This window comes from Chaetodon auriga, chromosome 11 (assembly GCF_051107435.1).
Source record: "Chaetodon auriga isolate fChaAug3 chromosome 11, fChaAug3.hap1, whole genome shotgun sequence".
Taxonomy (NCBI): domain Eukaryota; kingdom Metazoa; phylum Chordata; class Actinopteri; order Chaetodontiformes; family Chaetodontidae; genus Chaetodon; species Chaetodon auriga.
Window position 1 is genome coordinate 17,709,695 of NC_135084.1, and position 20,818 is coordinate 17,730,512.

At 42.9% G+C, this 20,818-nt stretch overlaps 1 protein-coding gene across 2 annotated transcripts in view; it reads left to right on the plus strand.

Moving 5' to 3' along the window:
* Positions 1 to 20,818, plus strand: part of adam12b (ADAM metallopeptidase domain 12b) — a 73,311-nt gene that overhangs the window by 42,489 nt on the left and 10,004 nt on the right. Inside the window, exons 11-19 of one of the 2 annotated variants that reach the window (XM_076743140.1) lie at positions 1,766 to 1,914; positions 11,858 to 12,035; positions 14,705 to 14,794; positions 16,579 to 16,774; positions 16,897 to 17,005; positions 17,500 to 17,698; positions 18,193 to 18,270; positions 20,158 to 20,266; positions 20,625 to 20,811. In XM_076743140.1, the coding sequence (XP_076599255.1) occupies positions 1,766 to 1,914; positions 11,858 to 12,035; positions 14,705 to 14,794; positions 16,579 to 16,774; positions 16,897 to 17,005; positions 17,500 to 17,698; positions 18,193 to 18,270; positions 20,158 to 20,266; positions 20,625 to 20,811 (1,295 nt within the window). The remainder of the gene's footprint in view (positions 1 to 1,765; positions 1,915 to 11,857; positions 12,036 to 14,704; positions 14,795 to 16,578; positions 16,775 to 16,896; positions 17,006 to 17,499; positions 17,699 to 18,192; positions 18,271 to 20,157; positions 20,267 to 20,624; positions 20,812 to 20,818) is intronic. The other variant, XM_076743141.1, reaches the window with a different exon arrangement.

Consider the following 20,818-nt stretch of genomic DNA (forward strand, 5'->3'; position numbering starts at 1 on the left):
GGGTGCAACTCCCCATGATGCTGCTCTCTAATCAGAGCAGAAAATAGATTGGCTTGCCCTCAACCTTGACACATGACCCCGCCTTCAAAGGACACATGTGAGTTTCTCATGTGCATGGCAGAGGACATTTCTCAGGGGATGGCAGATTTAAGAGTGTAAATACAAGTAGCTTTGGGGGTTTGTTACACATCGATCAGCTTTGTTAAGTATGATACCGACATACCCCCGTTTATGCAGCATTTATCTGTCGTAAGGTTGAAAAATGCGTCTCTGGGCTGCACTTAGGCGAATGTGCGCAGATGGTTGTGTATGGATTTTGAGTGCACTATTTATGTTAACATTTCTTTTCCTTTTCCAACCTGCCGCTCAGCTCTGTGGGACATGTTTAGATTGTGGAGGTGTGAGTGTAGGCTCAGATGTTTATGTACAGTATATCTTTGAAGAACCAGATTTCCAGCATTAGTAATACATAGACAAACACGCCGTGAATGTGAAATCTATTCTCAGAGCTAGAGCGGGGCAAAATGTTTGAAATTAAAGGAACAGTTTGACATGTTAGAGAATTGCTTATTCTCTTTGTGGTGGAGAAAGTGTTTGATACTCTCATGTCTGTACAGTAAATATGACAGCGAGCAGCCAGTTAGCCTAGCTTAGCACACAGACTGGAAACAATGGGAAATCGCTAGCCTGACTCTGTCGAAAAGTAAAGCACCTCGAAAGCCCAACAATTAGATTTTGTTTGTTTAATCTGAACAAAGCATAAAAGTGACACTTCATTGCTTTCCACTGTGTTTTGTGCTGGACTCCTTTTCTGGAGACCAGTAACTGCATTGCTCAGATGTCTTTTGTGTTTTGGTTTTTGCATGGCTTAACAAACAAACTATAACACGTTCATTCGTGAAATTTATTTCTCAAAACTATTCTCTTAATGAGAATATTTGTACGATATCAGTGAGGGAAATGCTAAAAATTGTGCCTGTGTTCTGAACTTTATTACAATACATTAAAATGTGTAAAAGCTAAAACTTTAACAACTAATTTTGCAGCTGTGGATCTTTAATTACAGTTTCCCAAGGATAGTTAATTTAAACAGCAACATTTGCAAAATATAAACACCAAGTAATCATATCATCACAGGAGGATTCCATTAGAAGTTGATAGGATCATTGGGCCATTCATCTCTGTTTATACCACACTGACTTAATTTCTCAGTCGCCCTCCTTCTCCTCCTCTTCCTCCTCCTCCTCCCTCTCCCTGTTTGCCTTGTTTACCCAGTCTCCCTCTCAACCTGTCTGCAAAACTCGGCGAGACTTCCACCTTTCTCTTGTCATTCTCCGTCTCTGTCTGCCCGGTGAAGGGCAGTTGTCTCGCTTATCAATGCAGCAGCAGGTCATATAGCGGTAGGTTCATGGAACTTACCGCAGTAGCCGTCTCCACATGCGGCAGGTGTGATTGGGTCTGCAGGGGTAATGGGATGGCAGATGAATTCAGGCCTCCATGAGGAGAATGAGTAATAGAAGAAGGATGAGGAGGCAGATCTGACAGTTACTGAACTGTTTTAGGAATCTGCAGCTTTAAAATGGTCTTCACTGAACTTTGCTGTTTCTTTCTTCTCTTGTGAGTGACTGCACTTCAGCACGGCTTGGTCTTTATCAGAGCTTGCTGAATTAGCTTTGATTGAATTTCACGCATGTTCAAACATACCAGATTACACTTAATTAGCATGTTCTCATGGTCTGGGGGGCCCTTTTCTTTCCCATCACAGGATCACTCTGAGAACCCCCTGGGTGCAGCCGTGACTTTGGCACACGAACTGGGACACAATTTTGGCATGAACCACGACACCCCAGAGCGCGGCTGTGGCTGCAGGATGACCGTTGATCGTGGAGGATGCATCATGACCCCCTCCACAGGGTGAGATTCTGGTGGTCTTTTTCATACAAAACTGTATCCATGAAGAGATTACAATGCCCAAGCTTTATCATTAAAGATGTTTATGCTGCTGGACTGCTTTAGGCAGCAGTTGGAGCATAATTCTAATTAAATGTCCACTGCACCTTCGTCTGTTAAGATTGTAGTTTTAGACTGATTTGATTATCATTTTTCCTTCATTTCAATTTTCAATTTGTAATCTGTCCAAATAAAATCTGACAAAAGTGGCTTCAAATTTAAAAACATTAGCTCAGACAAAGGTTTAAAATTGGGACTTCAGGCTGTTTCTCTCTGTTGTCAGCACACTGGTTTAGAGCCATTAAACAGTTTCTCTTCAAAAGCTTTGTTTCACGCAGCTACGGGATTCAAATGTTTATTAGCATAGCTTTTCTGAATTAATTCCCAATTTTCTTTTGCACCTGAACAGTTGATTGAGCTCCACTGGTTGCACAGTGTGGATGATTTTCACCTGTACATGATGCGCCACTGTTCGTGTGTTGTTGTATGAGTCGGGGCTGAAACACTCTCGCACATGTAAACACACAGACACACACTTTGGCCTGAGACTAAAGCAGCTGCTCTAGTATTCTACTCGTGTTGCCTGGGTCGCTGAGATAACAGCGCTGCTGCAAGTGATGGACTCTGTGACTGTTAGTAAACAGCAAGCAGATAAGAAGAACCCAGAGCGCAATACCAGATTTCACCCTTGGTCCGGTGCCAGTCTGGTTTGTCTGATGGTGAGTCCCGCAAGCCACAGATGAATGTAGTCAGGATAGATTTCACAACACTGAAGGAGACAAAGACAAAAGGATGAAATGCACTCACTATTGTTATTTTAAAATACAAATCAACAGAGAAACTGCACACACAGACTCACCCACCACACATTAACCAAATCAGTCTACGACTTTCCCACACATTAATGACATCAGTGGGGGTTAAATCATTCAGGATAATGGAGATTTGGTGCCAGATCTTATGAAACTTTCTGATTGAGCCAAGAGTAGTAGTAGTAGTAGCTTTGCCTCTTTGAGTCACAGGTGTACCATTACATCCTCCAGCCAGTGTTTATCAGATCAGTCATCCAGCAAGCAGTGTAGAAAAGGCCTTAACTGTTGGTTAGCAGTGATGTTCAGAGTCAGAGGGATTAAAATTTGTGCCAAATACACCCTTGCAAGTATTAAAGGTCCAGTGTGTTGGATTTTGTAGTATCCAGTGGTTAAGTAGACTGCAACCAATTGGGTATCTTTCCCACCACCCTCACCATCCAATTGTGTACGAGAACCTACGGTGGTAGTGAAACTCACAAAAGGGCTCATTCTAAGGACAAAAACAAAAATACCTTTCTTCAGATGATTGTACACTGATTATATTTATATTCTATCTCTTCCATATTCTGCCAGTGGTGCTTGTGAGTAATGCATCCTTCCAAAAAGCCACAAAACCTGCTCAAAAACACATAAATAATATAATTTGAATTGTACCAGAATTGTCCCAGAAGAACTTGAATGACCTTTTACGGTACAAATAAACTGTGTTTGTTTGTGCAGCCACTGGCAACAGTGAGGTCATCCTGCTGTTCTCATACTGTAATATTTAGTTCAGAGAAGAAAAAAAGTATAATACACATGGAGACCCAGTGGATTCATGCACTGAAGTTTTATACCTACACCCAGCGTTGATGACATGACAGCTTCGCTTTAGCTTGTCTCCGGCCAAAGATATCTAATGATGTCACGCAGAGAGTTTAGAAAAATGACTGCATGATCTAAATGAGTTCGAATGAGTCACGATGTTATTGAATTCTTAAATAGGTTAATGAAGCACAGTGCCTCATTTTCAGCACTCTCTGCCATATAATTATGAGATTAGACACATTAATAGTTGAGAGATGATATCAGTGACCTTTCATGCTAAAACTTGCTCCACTGTTTGCTAAGTAAAGGGTGCGGGATAAATCCATACACAGTGATGCAGTGACATTTTGCCTGGCAATTTTGTGTTGATACACTGACTCCAAGTATCAATATTTCCCTGTTTAGTTATTGATATTTTAATTGAATTCCTAATTTAATGGAGTTCATTGATTTTTGCTGTTGATCAGTCAAACAATCATAGTTGCTACAACAGAAAATGCTAAGGTGAGATGAACACAACACATACGGCACGTCAACAAGTCATACACTGAGTGACCAGTTTATTAGGTACAACCTGTACCATCTAATGCAATCCAGAACAACAACCCTGCAATTGAGTAGCTCATCAGATTCAGTTTGTTAGTGCTGCTGTGTCTGGAAATCTGGTGATCTGCAGGGGAGAAATATTTTAAAGCTCTAAAGCTCCATTAACCAATATTTTGACATTCCCAATGGGTCAAATGAATATGTACACACATTAATCAACATTTTTGTAAACGTGGCAATGCTAGCTTGCTTTGACTGTGACCATCTGTCGACCATTTTAGTATTTTTCAGCTCATTGTTTTGGTTTTGCAATCCATAACTTCCATTTTGATTCAATTTCACCGCTTTCATCAACTCCATTTTCCACCAGCAGCAGGCAGCTGTTTTCAAAGTTAACAAATATCTGGTGAGTATAGTGGATCAGTTAGCTGCTAATGAGCCAGATATTTCCCTCAGGAGTTGGTGGAGACCAAAAACAGAGCGAAACAGAGAGTGAATATTGGATTGACATTCGTCAGATTGGCAGAAGCACAACTCCAAATTAAGGCTAATTTATGTCTGTTAGATGTGTAAATCAGCAATTTTTTGCACACACGTTCATCATCATCATCAGTGTGTTCTCAGCTCTGCTTCCACCTGGCCAGTGATCAACAGTGTTGTTGAGACAGTGACTACAATTACATGGACACTAATATTCCACTATTATTCCGAATATGACAGTATTTTCAGCAAATTCTGTGTGGATTTTCCAAATTAGGCCCTGTTCAGAATGGGGCATTTTCTGATTAAGACTTGTGGGATATGTGGATATTATTCAGGTTTTTGGAGCATCCCCTCACTGTCACCCCTGAGCATGACCTAGCAAACAGCTTACAAAGCTGGAGTAGGAATGCATGCACCAAAGACATTATGAAAGACTTTCAACAGGTTTTTGGACATGCCCAAATATTGCAGCGGTGACCTTTGCAATACATAAGGTGGCTGAACGAATGCAAGAGGGAGGCTGTGTATGTTGACTGGAGTATGCAGAAGTGCATGAAAACAGGAACATTAGTGGAATATTTATTTTCATTAGCCTTGTAAACAGCTCAGTAGGAATATTGTCTTTTTGGAATAAAGGCATAAACTGGAATATTTTGTGCATGTGAACAAAGTCAGTGTAGTTGTCTAAGATGATTTCAGATGTGCTGCATCAAACTATTCACGTCGTCTGAAATTTGTCACGGGAAGCATTTTGCTGTAGTTTCTGAGCCAGCTTAAAAAATAAGAAATTATGAACGAACCCAAGTTCAAGCTTGGCTCAGTCAGTTATCTCCCAAATTGAATCAGCCTGAATTCAAAACAAATGATTTCACAAACCAGTCTAGAACTCATTTCTCCCATCACAGATCTGGGTTCTCTTTTGTGTTACTGACCTCCTTTGACCCCTCAGCAGAGATACCTTCAGAATGTCAAACACGTTGTTGTAGCTCGTTCGACTGTGTGTTTGGGATAGTCTCAGCTTAGACTTGCTAATGGGGGAGAGGACAGGCTGCATCTAAATGACGTGATTATCAGTGACGCTGCCAGCTGTAATCAGGGCCAGGGCACACACAGAGAGATCCGCAGAGAGGTGCTTTATGCCTGGATAGACAGGCGGAGCGAGGAAGCAGTGCTTTTATTTGTCTTTTATCTCCCTCAGTGGTAGAGCAGGAGGAGAAACACAAAGAAAGATAGAGGTGAGAGTGAGACACAAGCAGGAGAATGATGACAATGAAGGAATTATTTGGCTACGCGTGGACGTCTATGACAGGCGTGTGAGCCATGACGACTGGCCACGAGAGACTTGTGTCATAACAATGAGTGGAAATTTGAGGGACAGAGGAGAGGAACAGAGGTTTACATGGACATTTTGAAGTGGGGATGTCTTTTAGAAGTTGAGCTAAGAGTTGCATCATATAAACGTGGGGAGAAAGCTTAAAAGTACTTTCCTGTGTCTATATGTGTTACCGGGCAGAAAGATGAAGCCCAGCAGGTTGCTGTGGCTGGACTTTGAGGCCAAGAGGTGAATTCTTTGTCAACACAATCTATGGTGACTTGTGACTTGTTGTTTTCTTGTCGGAATGACAGAGTGTGAGTAAGGTGAGAAGGTGCAAAATGTCATTATCTGAAGGTATTCTGCTGAGGAGAGGAGGGAGAAGGCTAGTTAGCTTGCTGGTGGGTACATGTTTGCAGTAAATCTAGCTTGTGTTTTGCTTTTCGTCCTGCTATTTAATCACCATAGGCTTCGACTGCTGCAGCCTAACATTTCTCCAAAGGTCAGACATGTCTTTCCTGCTTAGCGTGGACTAAATGCATGTCAGTCTGTAGTGCAGCTTAGAGAGCAGCGGAGACGGCTTCATGTCCATCACAGAGCCTACAAATAGATGAGCCTTTCATAGCCCTCATGTGACCAATGCCTCGACAGACCCATTTCACGCAGACTGACATTTCCTCCTCCTCTGAACCCACCGGCCTCACATGCTGAGATGATCAAACTGACAGGATTCATCTGCCCTGCACATATGGCTGTGGATCCAGGAGGAGCTGCCTGGTGCATAAGAGAGTGTATCTCTGCATGTCAATACATGGTGAAGGCTTAGATCAATGCTTCCAGATCATTTTGTAAGTCGCTATTAAAAGCCCCCAGCAGACCAACAGAATGTATATATTTTTTAAAAGGGCATTAAACAGATATTACACATCTTAGGTGGAGGCAGGCAGCGTCTGAAAAGATGCTATTGAGTTGTATTATTAGCCAATGGAGGCCTCAGTGCTTCAGGTTGGGGCTTGACCCTGACTGTTGATAAAAATGTAGCATATCTGAACATCATCTGCTTCAGTTTTGACAGTTTTTCTTTCCTTTTTTTCCAAATCTGTCTCTTGTGAATCTCCCAGTTTAATCAAAATGCAATACCAAATCTCTGTAATACACCTTTAAGTCATGAATTTCGTCGCGTCACAGAACGTGGGCTTGTTCAGGTTGTGTAGTCGTATGATCAGATTTTCTTTGTTGTTCTTCTGATGTGGTTGTTGATGTCATTCATGATGTTGATGTGGATCATCCGCTCAATTAAAGCTCGTGGAAACAGGTATTCGTCGCTGTGTCCTCGAAGCACTGTGTGACTGAACACTGCCAAGTGGTGTAAGGGGGGATAAAACCGCTCTGCAGTAGATGCACTCATGTGTGCCTCCAGCTAAATTGTTATAATCAGCAGTAACTGAAAAATCTTCATTTAATGCTGCGTTTGATATTGTGCGTTCTTTGAAAGCTTTGTTTCGGTCTAGCTCACCCTGTGCTTACCTGAGCAGATGGTGTGTTTCCTCAGAGAACATAAAAGGCAAGTTCCTGGTATACTGCGCGGTACTTGGAGAGGTGGTGGAAACTTACTGTGTCTCTTTCTTTCACATTGTTTGGTGGAACTTTTTTCATTTTTACTTTTTTTTTCATGGATTCTTGCTGACAGTTCTGCTTTCTTCAGCATCCCCTTTTAAGTTGTCCAATGCCAAAATAACTCATCTCATATGAGCTTCAGTTTATTTAAAGTGCACGTCACCCAGTCTCTGTACACTCTACAAGTCATTAAAAAACAGCAGCAGAAAAGAAAATACATGATATTACATGAAAAGTACACGCACACAACAGTGTTAATTTGACAACAAGGTTGATGTTCGTGACTTAAGAAACAGACATCAGACAGTATAACCGTCACAGGATTGGGGTAGCTAGCCTGCTTGTCAGCGAGGAAAGAGCCAATAGCCAGTGTTTTATGAGGAACGAATTCAGTACATTTATTTGAGCTGAGAATAGATTTAATGTGTTTTCCCCCTCCCAACACACGACATCATGGGATGTCAATATCGTTTTTTCCTGCCCCTTTAAGCTCAAAGAAACGGCAGCAGTTGAAGTGTAGATTTCTCGTAGATTCGATAACGTTGGATGTTTTCTTCCCCCTCTGCAGTGTGGCAGCTGCACTAACTGAGTCTACTGCTCATCAGTGAGATAGCGCCACACGTTTTCCTCCGTCAGTATCCCAGGTGAACTGTATAAGGCTGCATGACCATGATGAGATTATGATCTTTTAACAGTGTGTGCGATTCACAGTTCCAATGACATATTTGCCTGTCAAACATCACCAACAGCCACAAATGAGCTGACTAATTAGATTTTCTGCAACTTTTGTGCAGAGCCAAATTAGTTCCACCCCAGCAAATTACACCTGGAGAGGGTGCGAGGCTTTACGCTACTATTATCCAGGGAAACGTACACTCTCTGCTCGGCTAATTTCCTGAACAGCAGAGCAGCCGTGTGGTCTCAGCTGTGATAATACACACCTTCAACTTGGGTCTATTGCAGACAGAGATCTGTTTATCGAAAACTGTGGCTTCTTTCCTCGCGGCTTTTCATTTCTTTTGCCTATAACTGCATACTGGACCTGCTCCAGCTGATTCCAGTTTTGATTACTTCACATGACTTCTCGCTTGTTTCAAGTGGGTGGGACTCAAATCCAGTCAAATCCCAACCAAACAGTCCTGTTGAAGTAATGAAAGTGTTTTTTGGAGGGGGCGTTGCATTAAATTCTTTATAGATAATAACTAATATCTAACAATCAAGCCACTGTCCACTTGCATTGCTCATTGCACCTAAACATTCTGCATACTTCCACAGTCATCGTCTGCATTACATACCAAATAGAAGGTGACACAGGAGCGTTATTATGCTTCCCATTCTGCCAGCTCCTGTTCTTATGAATACTGAAATTGACTCTCGTCCGGCGGGAATCCCATAGGAGTCCTGTGACCCACAGGATTCCCGAAAAATGTCAGCCTCCAATACCAAGTGAACAGTAATCTAATGTTGTCTTTCCTGTTTATATAAATTAATTTCCATCCTCCCACCGATAGTCACAGACATTCAGCCCTATGGCACAAAAACCCTTGGAAAGCATCACATCTGGCTTTGATTATGCATTTGTGCTCATCTGCGTGCGGACAGTGAACTCCTTTGGTGTATCTGTTCAATGCCATTAAGAGCTGCACCAGGCAGCGGGCGACTGAGAATTCAGATATTCTTGCAGTGTCCCTTGACACCCTGTGAGGCCGACACTGCATCTGTTGCCAGGATGGAGTGGGCACCTGTTACCTGGAGGGATGTCAGCTGCAAATTAGCGTCGCAGCTCAATTATCAAAGCCCCGTTCGTACACAATCACTGGCCACATTGCACAGTCGAAGGTAGATCATTTAGAATGATTTCTTGGCTCCCGTCGTGGCCATTTGAGGTGCCCTCTACTTTAAATAGTGAGGCATATAAATGACGGAGCGCGTCTTAATTGCTCACTTTTAGAGAGCTGTGCTTAATTGGCTTTAAAGGTCATTTGACACATTCAAAACACAATCAGTTACTTGTTGTTTTTGAGATTCAGCTTCACTCCACTTTGACTAACATTTAATAGTAAACATTCTTCTTATTTTACGCCATGAAAGCAATGAGAGGGCTGTAAAATATACTGTATATCATCCTCCTTGGACAGTTTTTGGTTTATATAAAAGTCTGTCAGTATTTCACAAGATAAACCAGCCAATAGTCTGCAAAAGGGAGTTAACCTTTCAAAACACATGCTGTCTTCTGCTTGAGTAAAGCATAGCGATGGCACTCAGACCTTAGTCCATGTTGTTTTTAACACACATGTATCCACTAGGTCTTGTTAATACTCTCCATGTGGGGCTAATTTAGTCCAAAGAAATCTGATTTTCCTCTGTGTAGAAGTCTCAACTGCCAACCGCCCAAACTTTTACCATTAATGCCAGTTTATTGAGAACAGACTCTGTTTACCCTTCATGCGTATTCCATCCCCTCATGCAGATCCCAAAGCATGCCTGTGTTCTGTTATCAGTGGCAGCCCATGCTATTTACGAAGGGCTTGGTCTGCTCCGTGCTGTAGTTTGATCTGCATAGTCTGTCTACCCTTGATTTCATGCATGGGTCTCCATGCACAGGGCAGCAAAGCTCTGTTTGTGTGTGTTGTGGTGGTAAAAAGACTCTTACAAGTGGATTATGGGAGCAGAGGAGGGCAGACAGAGACCGGTAGATTGGCTTTCGGTCAGTGAGAGATGAAAGCGTCCGACGCTCAGAGGTGGCCGGTCCGAATGAAGCGGACGCATCGGTTTCACCCAAGGGTGGCCGTTAGAAGAGGATGTTTTTCTGTGTTCTGTGTTCTCGGGAAATCTGTGTTCTCTTGGAAAAAAGCAGATTTCTTTCCCGTTGAATCCACCGTTATGTCTGGTCCCCTCAGGAGGAGCTTCACTATAGTCGACTAAGAGCAGCGAAATATCCATGCGGTTGCGACAGCCAAATCCCCCTTAGGCAAAGGCAAAGCACCCCCCCACCCCCACCCCAACACACACACACACACACACACACACACACACACACACACACACACCTCTGTCCAACACCAGGCTCCATAAACATATTCTGTGTAATGTTGAATTTTCACAAATCTGCCCTGTCAAGCAGCAAGCTTTGCAGACAGCCTCCACGCCCCGTTGCGTTTGAAGACCTCAGTCAGTCTATCGCCGCATAAGTACGTGTATGACATGTTTCTGTCTGAAGTCAAGCTTTTCAAGCATCCGATGCCAGTTGCCCCTCTCTGTGCCACGTCTGCCAATCCTCTCTGCTTGCCATTGCTGCCTTCCACATACTCCACATCCTCTTTTTGTGTCCCGCTATGCCTGTGTGAGCTGTGAGATACTCTTTTTACACCCCAAAGCCTGCTTTTCTCTGTCAGTCCTTTTGTGAGGCTGTTCTTGTTAGCGGGTTCTGAAGCATGAGGTCGAGGCCTGGTTATGTTTCATACACTGGGTTTTGCATTTATGTTTTGTATGTCCTTGTGTTTCAGTGTGTTAAGAGAAGAGATCCATGATTTCATTTCTTCCATTCTTTCCTTGTTTCCTTTCTTTCTCCTTCTTAATCCACGTATTATTTTTGCTTTTGCTGCCTATTTATTTCTGGCTCACTCGGGCAGGAGGACCGCTCCCCCGGGCTTCACAGCTGTTATTGGCATATCACACAGTTTCATCTTTAAAGTCATAACATTTTCTCGTTTTCAATGCGAAGTCCAATTTCTTTCCTTACTAAATTAGGCATTAGTCAGCCCCTTCAGGTAAGCGATACCAGGGAGTGAAATTAATGTGCTGGAAATTGTGCTTGCTATTTTATCAGGGTTTCACATACAGACGTGCTCACACACACACACACACACACACACACACACACACACACACAGAGGCACAAGTTATCCACATCCAACATACCCCTCTTCATGCTCTTCCCTCCAGTCAGTTGCTTAAATTGTCCCAGTCTAGGCAGGATATGCCTCATGAAAATGTACATAGCTGCCAGAGAAAATGTTTCTCTGGACATTTGATGGCCCGCTTATGTATTGAGTAGGATTGAAAATCTATTGAACTGCAGCTCATACAGTGTCAGTAGAGCATTAAATCTGTGTGAAAAGGCCTCTTGAATGAGCAGATTGAACAAAGCTCTGTCTGTGTTCTGGCTCAGCAGAATGAGGGAGCCCACTTTACTCCAGATCACTGTGGTTTCTGAACAGTCAAAGCACACATGAAGCAGGACTTTTTCTGTGTCTGGGCCAAATATGTGGATTTTTTTTCTATTATGTCTCTTCATTTCAGTCAACTTTGCTCCTCATTCTTCTTGCAGGTATCCGTTCCCAACAGTGTTCAGCACATGCAGCAAGAAGGACCTTGCTGCCAGTCTGGAGAAAGGCGTGGGCATGTGTTTGTACAACATGCCAGAGGTCAAGGTGCTCTATGGTGGCCAGAAATGCGGCAATGGCTACGTGGAGGAAGGAGAAGAGTGTGACTGCGGGGAGCCAGAGGTACGGCCTTCATCTTCATTTTCCTAACCTGACAATAATAGCTGTGCTGTAAGCAAACACCCAGAACCACAATAAACGTTCACGTCCTGACGTTGACGTTGTTATTGCGCCTTAAAAGCTTCAAAACCTGCCGTGCAAAAAAAAATAGCCTAAAGCTCAACAAACTGCCGAGGCCTCCACTATAAGTGTTTTATTTACATCACACCTTCTCTCCCACATGTGCTGAGCAGTGCTCTGACGGGCTGCCACAGTGATGTCATACCCGTGCTGAAAGCCCATTAATCAAACCACTGTCCAAGTGTGTGACAAAGGAAACAAACAAAGTGTAATCGGGTCGAGGCTGGAATAAGCTTTCTTTGGCTTTGCCATCCAAACAAATGGGCACGCTCTGATGCGTGTATCCAGCCACACGCGCACGCATTGTTTCTCGCTCACGCACACACTGTGAAGTGAGAATCACACCTGGGCAGCATGCATCCCTCAGTCGCAGCCGCGGCAGCTGCGTGTCTCGCAAAGCCGAAACCCAAATCAGATTTGATTATGAGCATATCACTCAAAATCCCTCAAGGTTGATTGATTTCCTCGAGCCCCTGATTTTTTTGTTTAACCAACATCTAAAACACATAAATTTATAGTGATAGAAAACAGAGAAAAGCAGCAAATCCTCTCATTTGAGAAGCTGGAGCCTCCAAATGTTCCAATGTTCTGCATTTTTTGCTCCAACAATGAAGACTCAAACAGTTAATCAGCCCTAAAATAAGAGCAGTAATTGTTTCAGCTCTACATCTGACTTACATTCATATCGCCCCATTTGTTTGTCTGCTTCTCGAATCCAAATCTGTTCGAATCCCACATCAAATACAATTAAGTTTAGCTTTAACTATGTGCAGGTAACTATAAATAACCAAACCTCAAGGATTCAGATCAGTGTCTACCTTTTGTTGGCCGAGAGGGCAGAAACACCATAGATTCCAGCGTCTGCCTGATTGATATTCCCAACCTATAGCAACAGCCTGAAAGTGGCATCAGAAGAAGATATGAAATGTTGATTAAAGGCATATCTGATCGAAATAAGAGCTGCATCCTGCAGAATTTTACACCTTATTTTTACAAGTTATTCAAGTAAAAGTTGATAAGCTTAAGATATTGATATGATAAGCATAAAAGTTTAACTCTGAGAGTCCTCGCTCTGTCGGCCTTGTTGGACTATAAAAACACACAGTCCACTTAGACAGAGTGATGTTTCTTTTCCCTCACAAAATGATCTTTGATGGGTGAAGACAGCGGCTGTTGTTTCATTTTAGCATTAATTAGCTACAGCTGATGATGATCATCTGCAGCTGATGATGAGAGCGACGGTCAGCACAGGCTACAAGCTAACATTTATGTGAATGAACAATGAGAGAGAAAAGGTTCAATGAGAGAGGAATGGTTTGATAAGTGATTTGTTAGCATCAGAGCCAAACAAGTCCGGGTATGTTACCAACAAGCATGGAGATGCAACATGGAACCGGCTATTTGAGTCCATCCCTAGTCCTGATAAACCGTTTCTGGACTTTTTGAGTGGGCAAATATCGTCATTTTATTTATTCGAATATTGTCAGTACTCAATTTTCTGACCTAACTCTTAAAACCTGACTGACTCAACGATGATTTTTTGAAGTTAAGTGTTGTTGTGACTGTGTACTCCATCATTTAGAGGCAGCTGTAGGTAGTATTTTAGTGGAGTCATTGTGTTTGACCACCAACGAACCAACTGCATAATTTACATTTGCCAACTCCATCTCTGCCAGTTTGCCCTCCCATAACCCCTCTGATATCACCACAGAGGCCCTGCTTGTTTTATCTGCCAGCCCACTTAGACCAACAGATGAAAGCCACCTTTTTCCTCCTCTCTAAACAATAGGCTTACATCAGGGCCAAAAGGTAAACAGCCAGACTCATAAAACCGCACATGAACTGAAAATTAGACGTCCAGCAATCCAGTTCCCAGCCTTCAACACGTCTTGTCATTACCTCAGAGCCCCACGAGTGAAACAGCCACGTTGAAAGAAGATAAATGATAGTGGGAGTTGTTTTCTGCGATGCGTGACACCACTTGGAAAACAAAGCTGATGTGTTTGGGCATTCAATAAAAGATAAACATTGCAACACCTCCCTTAAGACTTTTACAGCATTACTCCCCTTTCAACTTATCCTTATGTATCCTCCCTCGTCGGGTTCTGCCAGCAGCCGGCTGATCTTGTTCATCGTGGTAAAGCGTCTACAATCCTCGCCTCTTAAGGGCTTTCAAATCCCACTTGTGCTCTTGCCCACAATACCCCAATAGTCAAATCTACCTAGCACATCAAATCAGCCCGACTGCTGCACCTGATTTCTATCTTTTTCTTCTGCTTCACGGTTTTTTCCGATGGGTCATTGCATAAACACACTCCTCTTTATACGAGTCCAAGAGTGTTTAAATCCAGAGCGCAGGAGCTTTAGTTAACATGACTCCATGTCTCAAAGGTCTCCAGGTTAGGGAAAGCACGGTGGGAATCCCCCGGACAGGAAGTGCGCTCCCCTGACCTGAGGCCTTGATCTAACAGGGACCAACTGACAGAGAAACTCCAGAGCGGTGATCAGGTCCACATGTTGCTAACTGTTTTGTTTTCTTTCCCTTCTTCCAGGAATGTTTGAACCCATGCTGCAACGCCACCACATGCACCCTCAAGGGAGACGCCGTGTGCGCCCACGGACAGTGCTGTGAAGACTGCAGGGTGAGACTTTTCATGCAGGGTTGAGTCTGTCTCGTGCGTTCTCCTTCCACTTTGGACATCCTTCTCCTGATTTAAATGCCGTTCTGCCGTTGAAATTATGTTTTCTCCTCTGAACATTGCTCAAAGCTTTGCTCTGCAGAGACGGACAGTTTTTCATTTCCAAACTCAGCTGCAAGACCTTTAACTTTCTGAGTCTCCCGTAATTCTCTCTAGTAGGTTATTAACAGACTCATAATAGCGTGCCCTTAGATATAATTTAATATCTCAGGTCAGTTCATTCAAACTCTGTATATTTCACCTGAATAGGATTTCAATCGAGGACAGGTTCTCAAGCTGGATTGCATGAAATTCATTTCCACTGAGTTATTGGCGATTTTTGCTTTGACATGGAAATCTTTTTTCCAAGTGTCTCAGATGTGTGTCCTCTCTTTGAAAAGGAACATTTTTTGAAGTTGATTAAAACGATTGAATGTTTTTGCACAGACCTCCATTTTGAGGTAAATGAGTCCTTCCCTGTGCTCGACACAAAAGCGCGTTTGACCTTGTGGCAAGAGAAGCGTTGTACCATGTTCTATCTAAGTAAGAGCCCAATGTAGTAGGTCTGTGTCATTCCAGACGTGAAAATGAGTGGCCAATTTTACATTTGTCTCATATTTTAATAAGCCCTGCAATCACTTTTCTCTTAAAGTCACGATGTCAGTCACAGTAAACATAAAGGCCAGACCAGCACAAGGTTAAGTACACGAGGTACTAAATGCATGAATACTTCTCTTTAGCGCTGTAAGTTAAGCACACAAAATAAAATATAATACTGAATTGTACAAGGAGATTCCTCTCATGTGAGATCGGTCTATAAAAATGTTTTTTCAAGGTTTTTTTTTCCTCACCTTTGTGGCGCAAGACAAAAGACCAAAATCAACCTTTGAAAATCCTTTTCAACATTCATCCATGCAAAGTAATTACAGTCTGAATATCCAGCAAAACATAAAGGACGTGAGCAAATAGAAATTAAATTAGAATCAATCTAAGGTCTCTAAAATCAATTTTAACTGCTTATTACTATTAGGGGATCCACTGGTGAGAAGCTGGGGTGATCATCCTTCACACTCACATTGGTCATTAATTAAGTCCTCAACTGCAAAATCAATTTTAAAATCCATCACTGCTGCAGCCTGTAGACAACCGACAACGCTTTCCGTCCTTGAAATCATTTTTTAACTACAGTAGCAGCAAAGCTCTGTGGACGGCAATGTCGGTCCACCGGTTTGGTCCGGACTGAAATATCTTAACAACTGCTAAATGGGTTGCCATGAGATGCGATACTCACATTCACGTCCAACTCACAATGAATTGTCTTCATTTGGCACCGTCATCAGGTCTATTTCTGTTAAGCGCTCACTAGCAAATGTTTCATTGCAAATGTATCATTGTAGCTGATTAGCATCAGCATGTTAGCATTGTAATTTGGAGGATGTTAGCTTGCTGATGTTAGCATTTAGCACAAAGCAGCGCTGTGCTGAAGTACAGCGTTTCACAGCCGCCAGCATGGCTGCAGACTCTTCGTCTTGTTGCTGTTCTCCAGCAGTGCTGTCACTCCCTCCAGCGCAGCAGGTGCCAAATATCACAAAACATTGCTGCTCTATTTGTAACAGTCCTGTCACGTTTCAGTGAAGACATAACAGAGTATTTACAAAGCCCAGAGGTCTCGACGTTAACAGATAGATGACCTCAGCAGCGTTGCAGATCTGAAAGAGCTTACTGTACTGTTTCGTATGTGCTTACAGCTGAAACTGGCTGGCACTCTGTGTCGAGAGTCCAGTAACTCCTGTGACCTGCCAGAGTTCTGCACTGGTGCCAGCCCTCACTGCCCGGCCAACGTTTATCTGCATGATGGGCACGCCTGCCACAGCGTCGATGGCTACTGCTACAACGGCATCTGCCAGACTCATGAGCAACAATGCATCACCCTGTGGGGACCAGGTAAATCAATGGGTACCAATAAGTTGGACTGTGAACATAATGTTCACTTTTATAAGGGCGTCCTCCACTCATTTTTTTGGTGATTATATTTTTGTATTTTCCTTGTTTGTCTCTGTGTGCAGGAGCCAAGCCTGCCCCTGGGATATGCTTCGAGCGAGTAAACTCTGCAGGGGATCCTTATGGGAATTGTGGGAAAGACTCCAAAGGTTCCTTTGCCAAATGTGATGCGAGGTAAGACTCTGCAGCTGCAATGATGCGGTAGAGGTACAGAGAAATTGCTGTGCAAAACACAACTGATTAGCTTAAGTGGTGTCATTAGCAATCATCATTGCGTTGTGAAATCTGACATGTGATCTTCAAACAAAAGTTTACACGGGTGAAAAATGTAATTTGAGAAAGATAGCGGCTAATTACGTTCTGAGAAAGTATTCATGAATCATTTCATGCTATTCTTGTTGGCTAATTGTGGTAAAGATCTTCTCCCTTTGGGTGAATTCTGTAATCAAGCTCTTTGTTAATTGATGTAATTGCTTTAATGGCCGGAGGACTGAAGCAGTGCTGCTCTCTTCAGCAGCCTTTCATCTTTCTCTACACTTACTTATCTTTGTCTCTGATTGACAAGCCTTTATGTTTTAGGCTTTTTTAATTAAGTGTTTCATTATGTGCATTTTAATTGTTGTGTTCATACGTGTGTGTGTGTGTGTGTGTGTGTGTGTTGTATGCAGGGATGCAAAGTGTGGTAAAATTCAGTGCCAGGGAGGAGCCAACCGGCCAGTGATTGGAACAAACGCTGTTTCTATTGAAACCAACATCCCGCTACAAGAAGGGGGGCGTATTCTGTGTCGGGGAACACATGTTTACCTGGGTGATGACATGCCAGATCCTGGACTGGTTCTGGCTGGGACAAAGTGTGGAGATGGCATGGTGAGTGACCAGTTTGCAGTTTGATGCATATTAAGTGGATGCTTAGAATATATTGCATGCAGTTCATGTCACATTTCAGGCAATGGCCCGCAGGTCGCACGTTATGTCTTCACCCTTTGAATTGTACGAAGGGTTGTGACGTGTGAGCACGCGTAAACACGCCAGTAATTGACAAAACTAAGTAGCTTTGTGCCAATCTGGAAAATTGTACGTAGCATTTGCAGTCATATTTTCATGTTAATTTCATATCAATGTATGCATTTTACGTTAAAGTTGTACATTTTTTTTATCAACAAGAAATCTTAAATCCTCTTTGAGTAGAGACCATGCAGCAGGCGTCAGTCAGGCACCTGCTGCTTTACGGCACAGACACGAAACCTGTGCACAGATATTATAGACAGATATTATCCCGTGCTGCAGGACTGTGCACACTTCTTCTGACGTTTTGTATTAATTGGCTGTGTGTTGCTCAATGGGTCTGTTCCCTCTTATAGGTGTGTCTGAATCGGCAGTGCCAGAATGTCAGTGTCTTTGGTGTGCATGAGTGCTCCGCGAAGTGCAACGGACGTGGGGTGAGTGCAAAGCACCGACTAGCTCAATATTTAGTGTTAAATTATGCACCGTAGCCTTTGAAACAGTCCAGCGAGGACATTGTATTTACCCATTTAGTCACTTTGTGACCAACAAAATAACAACTGTCTTACTGCACTGTAATTGCACACAATAGCAGAGCAATGTGTTTAAATGGAGCCTGTGCATCGTGGCAGCTGCTCCGGTTCTGTTTGATGGATCTTCATTGTCCCACTGAGGTTAAATCAATCCCATTTAACAGCATCATTTATGTTCTATGCATAGTGTTGTCCATCATCTTCTGACTGTACAGTGAGAGAAGATACAGAGCAGCACTGCAGGGAGAGACCACAATACTCATTCTGTTGCAGTATAACAGTAACTCATCCTGCCAAGGAATGATCACCTTTCTCTCTTCGCTTTCTCTTATCAATTATTCAACAGGGGGTGCTTTTATCTTTTATTTACTTTGTTGTTTGGTTTTCAGAATCAAACACTCACCGGGGGCTAAATTAGCTTACACTAACCTCTGATCTTCACCGCCAATTATGGCAATTTAGGGCGCAGAGATTATTTACAATGAGAAAAAGCTGTGATCCTAAAATCCTTTATTCTTTAAACTCTCATATGTATCTTGGAACTGACCAAACACACCTGAACCAAATTAGTCTGTCAAGGAAAAATAACGTTATTATGCTCAAGAACAAATAAAACGCTGTAGCTGCCAGTTGATCGACTCACTGCAATAAAGATAATCACATGAAAAATACTTTACAAGAGAAGTGAAATATAGAGAAATGGTTCGCCATTAAAAGTGTGGACTGGAGGTGCATCTTCCCTCCTGCAGAAATACCTGCCAAATCAATTTGTCTGCCATTTTCTCAAACACATCGCACAGTACGAGACCTGCCTGAAAAAGAAGTAGTTTTCTGAATTTACTGTAGGATTTTAAAGAATGTTGTTTGCCTGCAAGTCAACTCACTTTATCTTGAAAGGCATGTACTGGCTGTTGCTTATGAAGCAGGTGAGAGGCACCTTTTAGCTTTTTTTTTTTTTTTTAAATCTTATATATCCTCGACGTCTTTAAGACATGAGTAGATCAAAGTGAAGTGTAATGTTTTCTGATGCATCAAATACCTTCATATGAGAATTATCATTGTCATATCGGTATCTCATTCTTATGAGATACTTCAAATATATGACATACCCTTAAACACAGTAAAATAATGTATTATTTACTAACGTGTCTCTATATAATTTTTTTTGTATGCATCTTCAGTCTGAATATTAATTCTACATAAGAGAGACAGATAACCTTAACTTGCATTTCCCTTCATACACACACACATAAAACTCCCCCAAACCATACCTCCCTCCAAGCCCCCAAGTGCCTCTTAACCCCATCACCCGGTGCGAAGGAGTGTCCATGGCCTGTGGACAGGGAAGGCCCTTGACTGTACGTCTGTGCTCAATGTAAATCCCCCACAGCTGCACAACTCCCTCTGCACCTCCCTCCCTCCTCCATCCTCCCTCCAGCCGACAGCTGGACTGCGTTACCTCGCCAGGGAATCCTCCTGGATCAGACTCCTGCACTGGAAACCCGAGGCTTCACAGGACAGACTCTCCCATGCACATGTTTTATCTATCATGACTCCGCACAGCCAGCATCCTCTTATATTGAAAGTCAGTCGGACTAACTGGATGAGCGTGGCTTATTTATAAAAAATAAACCAATTCAGCTGTCATGTTGTTATTTGGAGATAGACCTTTGTTGAGGGCTATGCATCATTTATATGTGGAGTTTAGCTGGTTGGAATACAAATGCTGTTTGATGCAGGAGAAAGGAAGTATCAGGGTAGTAATACACAGTGAAACTACCTTGTTTGCAGGTGTGCAACAACAAGAAGAACTGCCACTGTGAAGCACACTGGGCCCCTCCGTTCTGTGAGAAAGCAGGCTTCGGCGGGAGCATTGACAGCGGGCCGATGAGACTGGCAGGTAATGTGGACGATTTTGTTTCCATCCTCACTCATCCAGACAGAGAGACAACTGCGCTAACTCAGAAATAAGCTACAACACAAAGCTCTACCAGCTGCACCTTGTACATCTCTTTTCTTGCAGAGTCAGGACTGGATTGATGTGTAGTTTGGACGCGAGTGTAACTTTCCTAAAGCAACACAACTCCCTTTCCTCCCAGAAGTACATTGCACAGCACAGTCTGTCACCCTAAAAGAGAAAGAAAATGAATTTTATTCCTTCGAGTGAAGGCGAGAGATGTCAGTCGCAAACTGTGCTGCTGACCGTGGCCTAGCTGTAACGGTCTGTGCGTATGTCCTGTCATTGTTCTGTGCTGTAGATGTGCGTGTGTGTGTATTAATGTGCGTGTTGTCGTATATGGCATCAGCCGACAGTGTGGTCATTACCGTGGCGATCCTGGTCACCCTGCTCGGCCTCCTGGTAACCACCGTGATCATTTTTCTGAAGAGGAAAACTCTGCTGCGCCTCCTCTTCACCAATAAGAAGAGCACCTTGGAGAAGCTCAGGTGACAG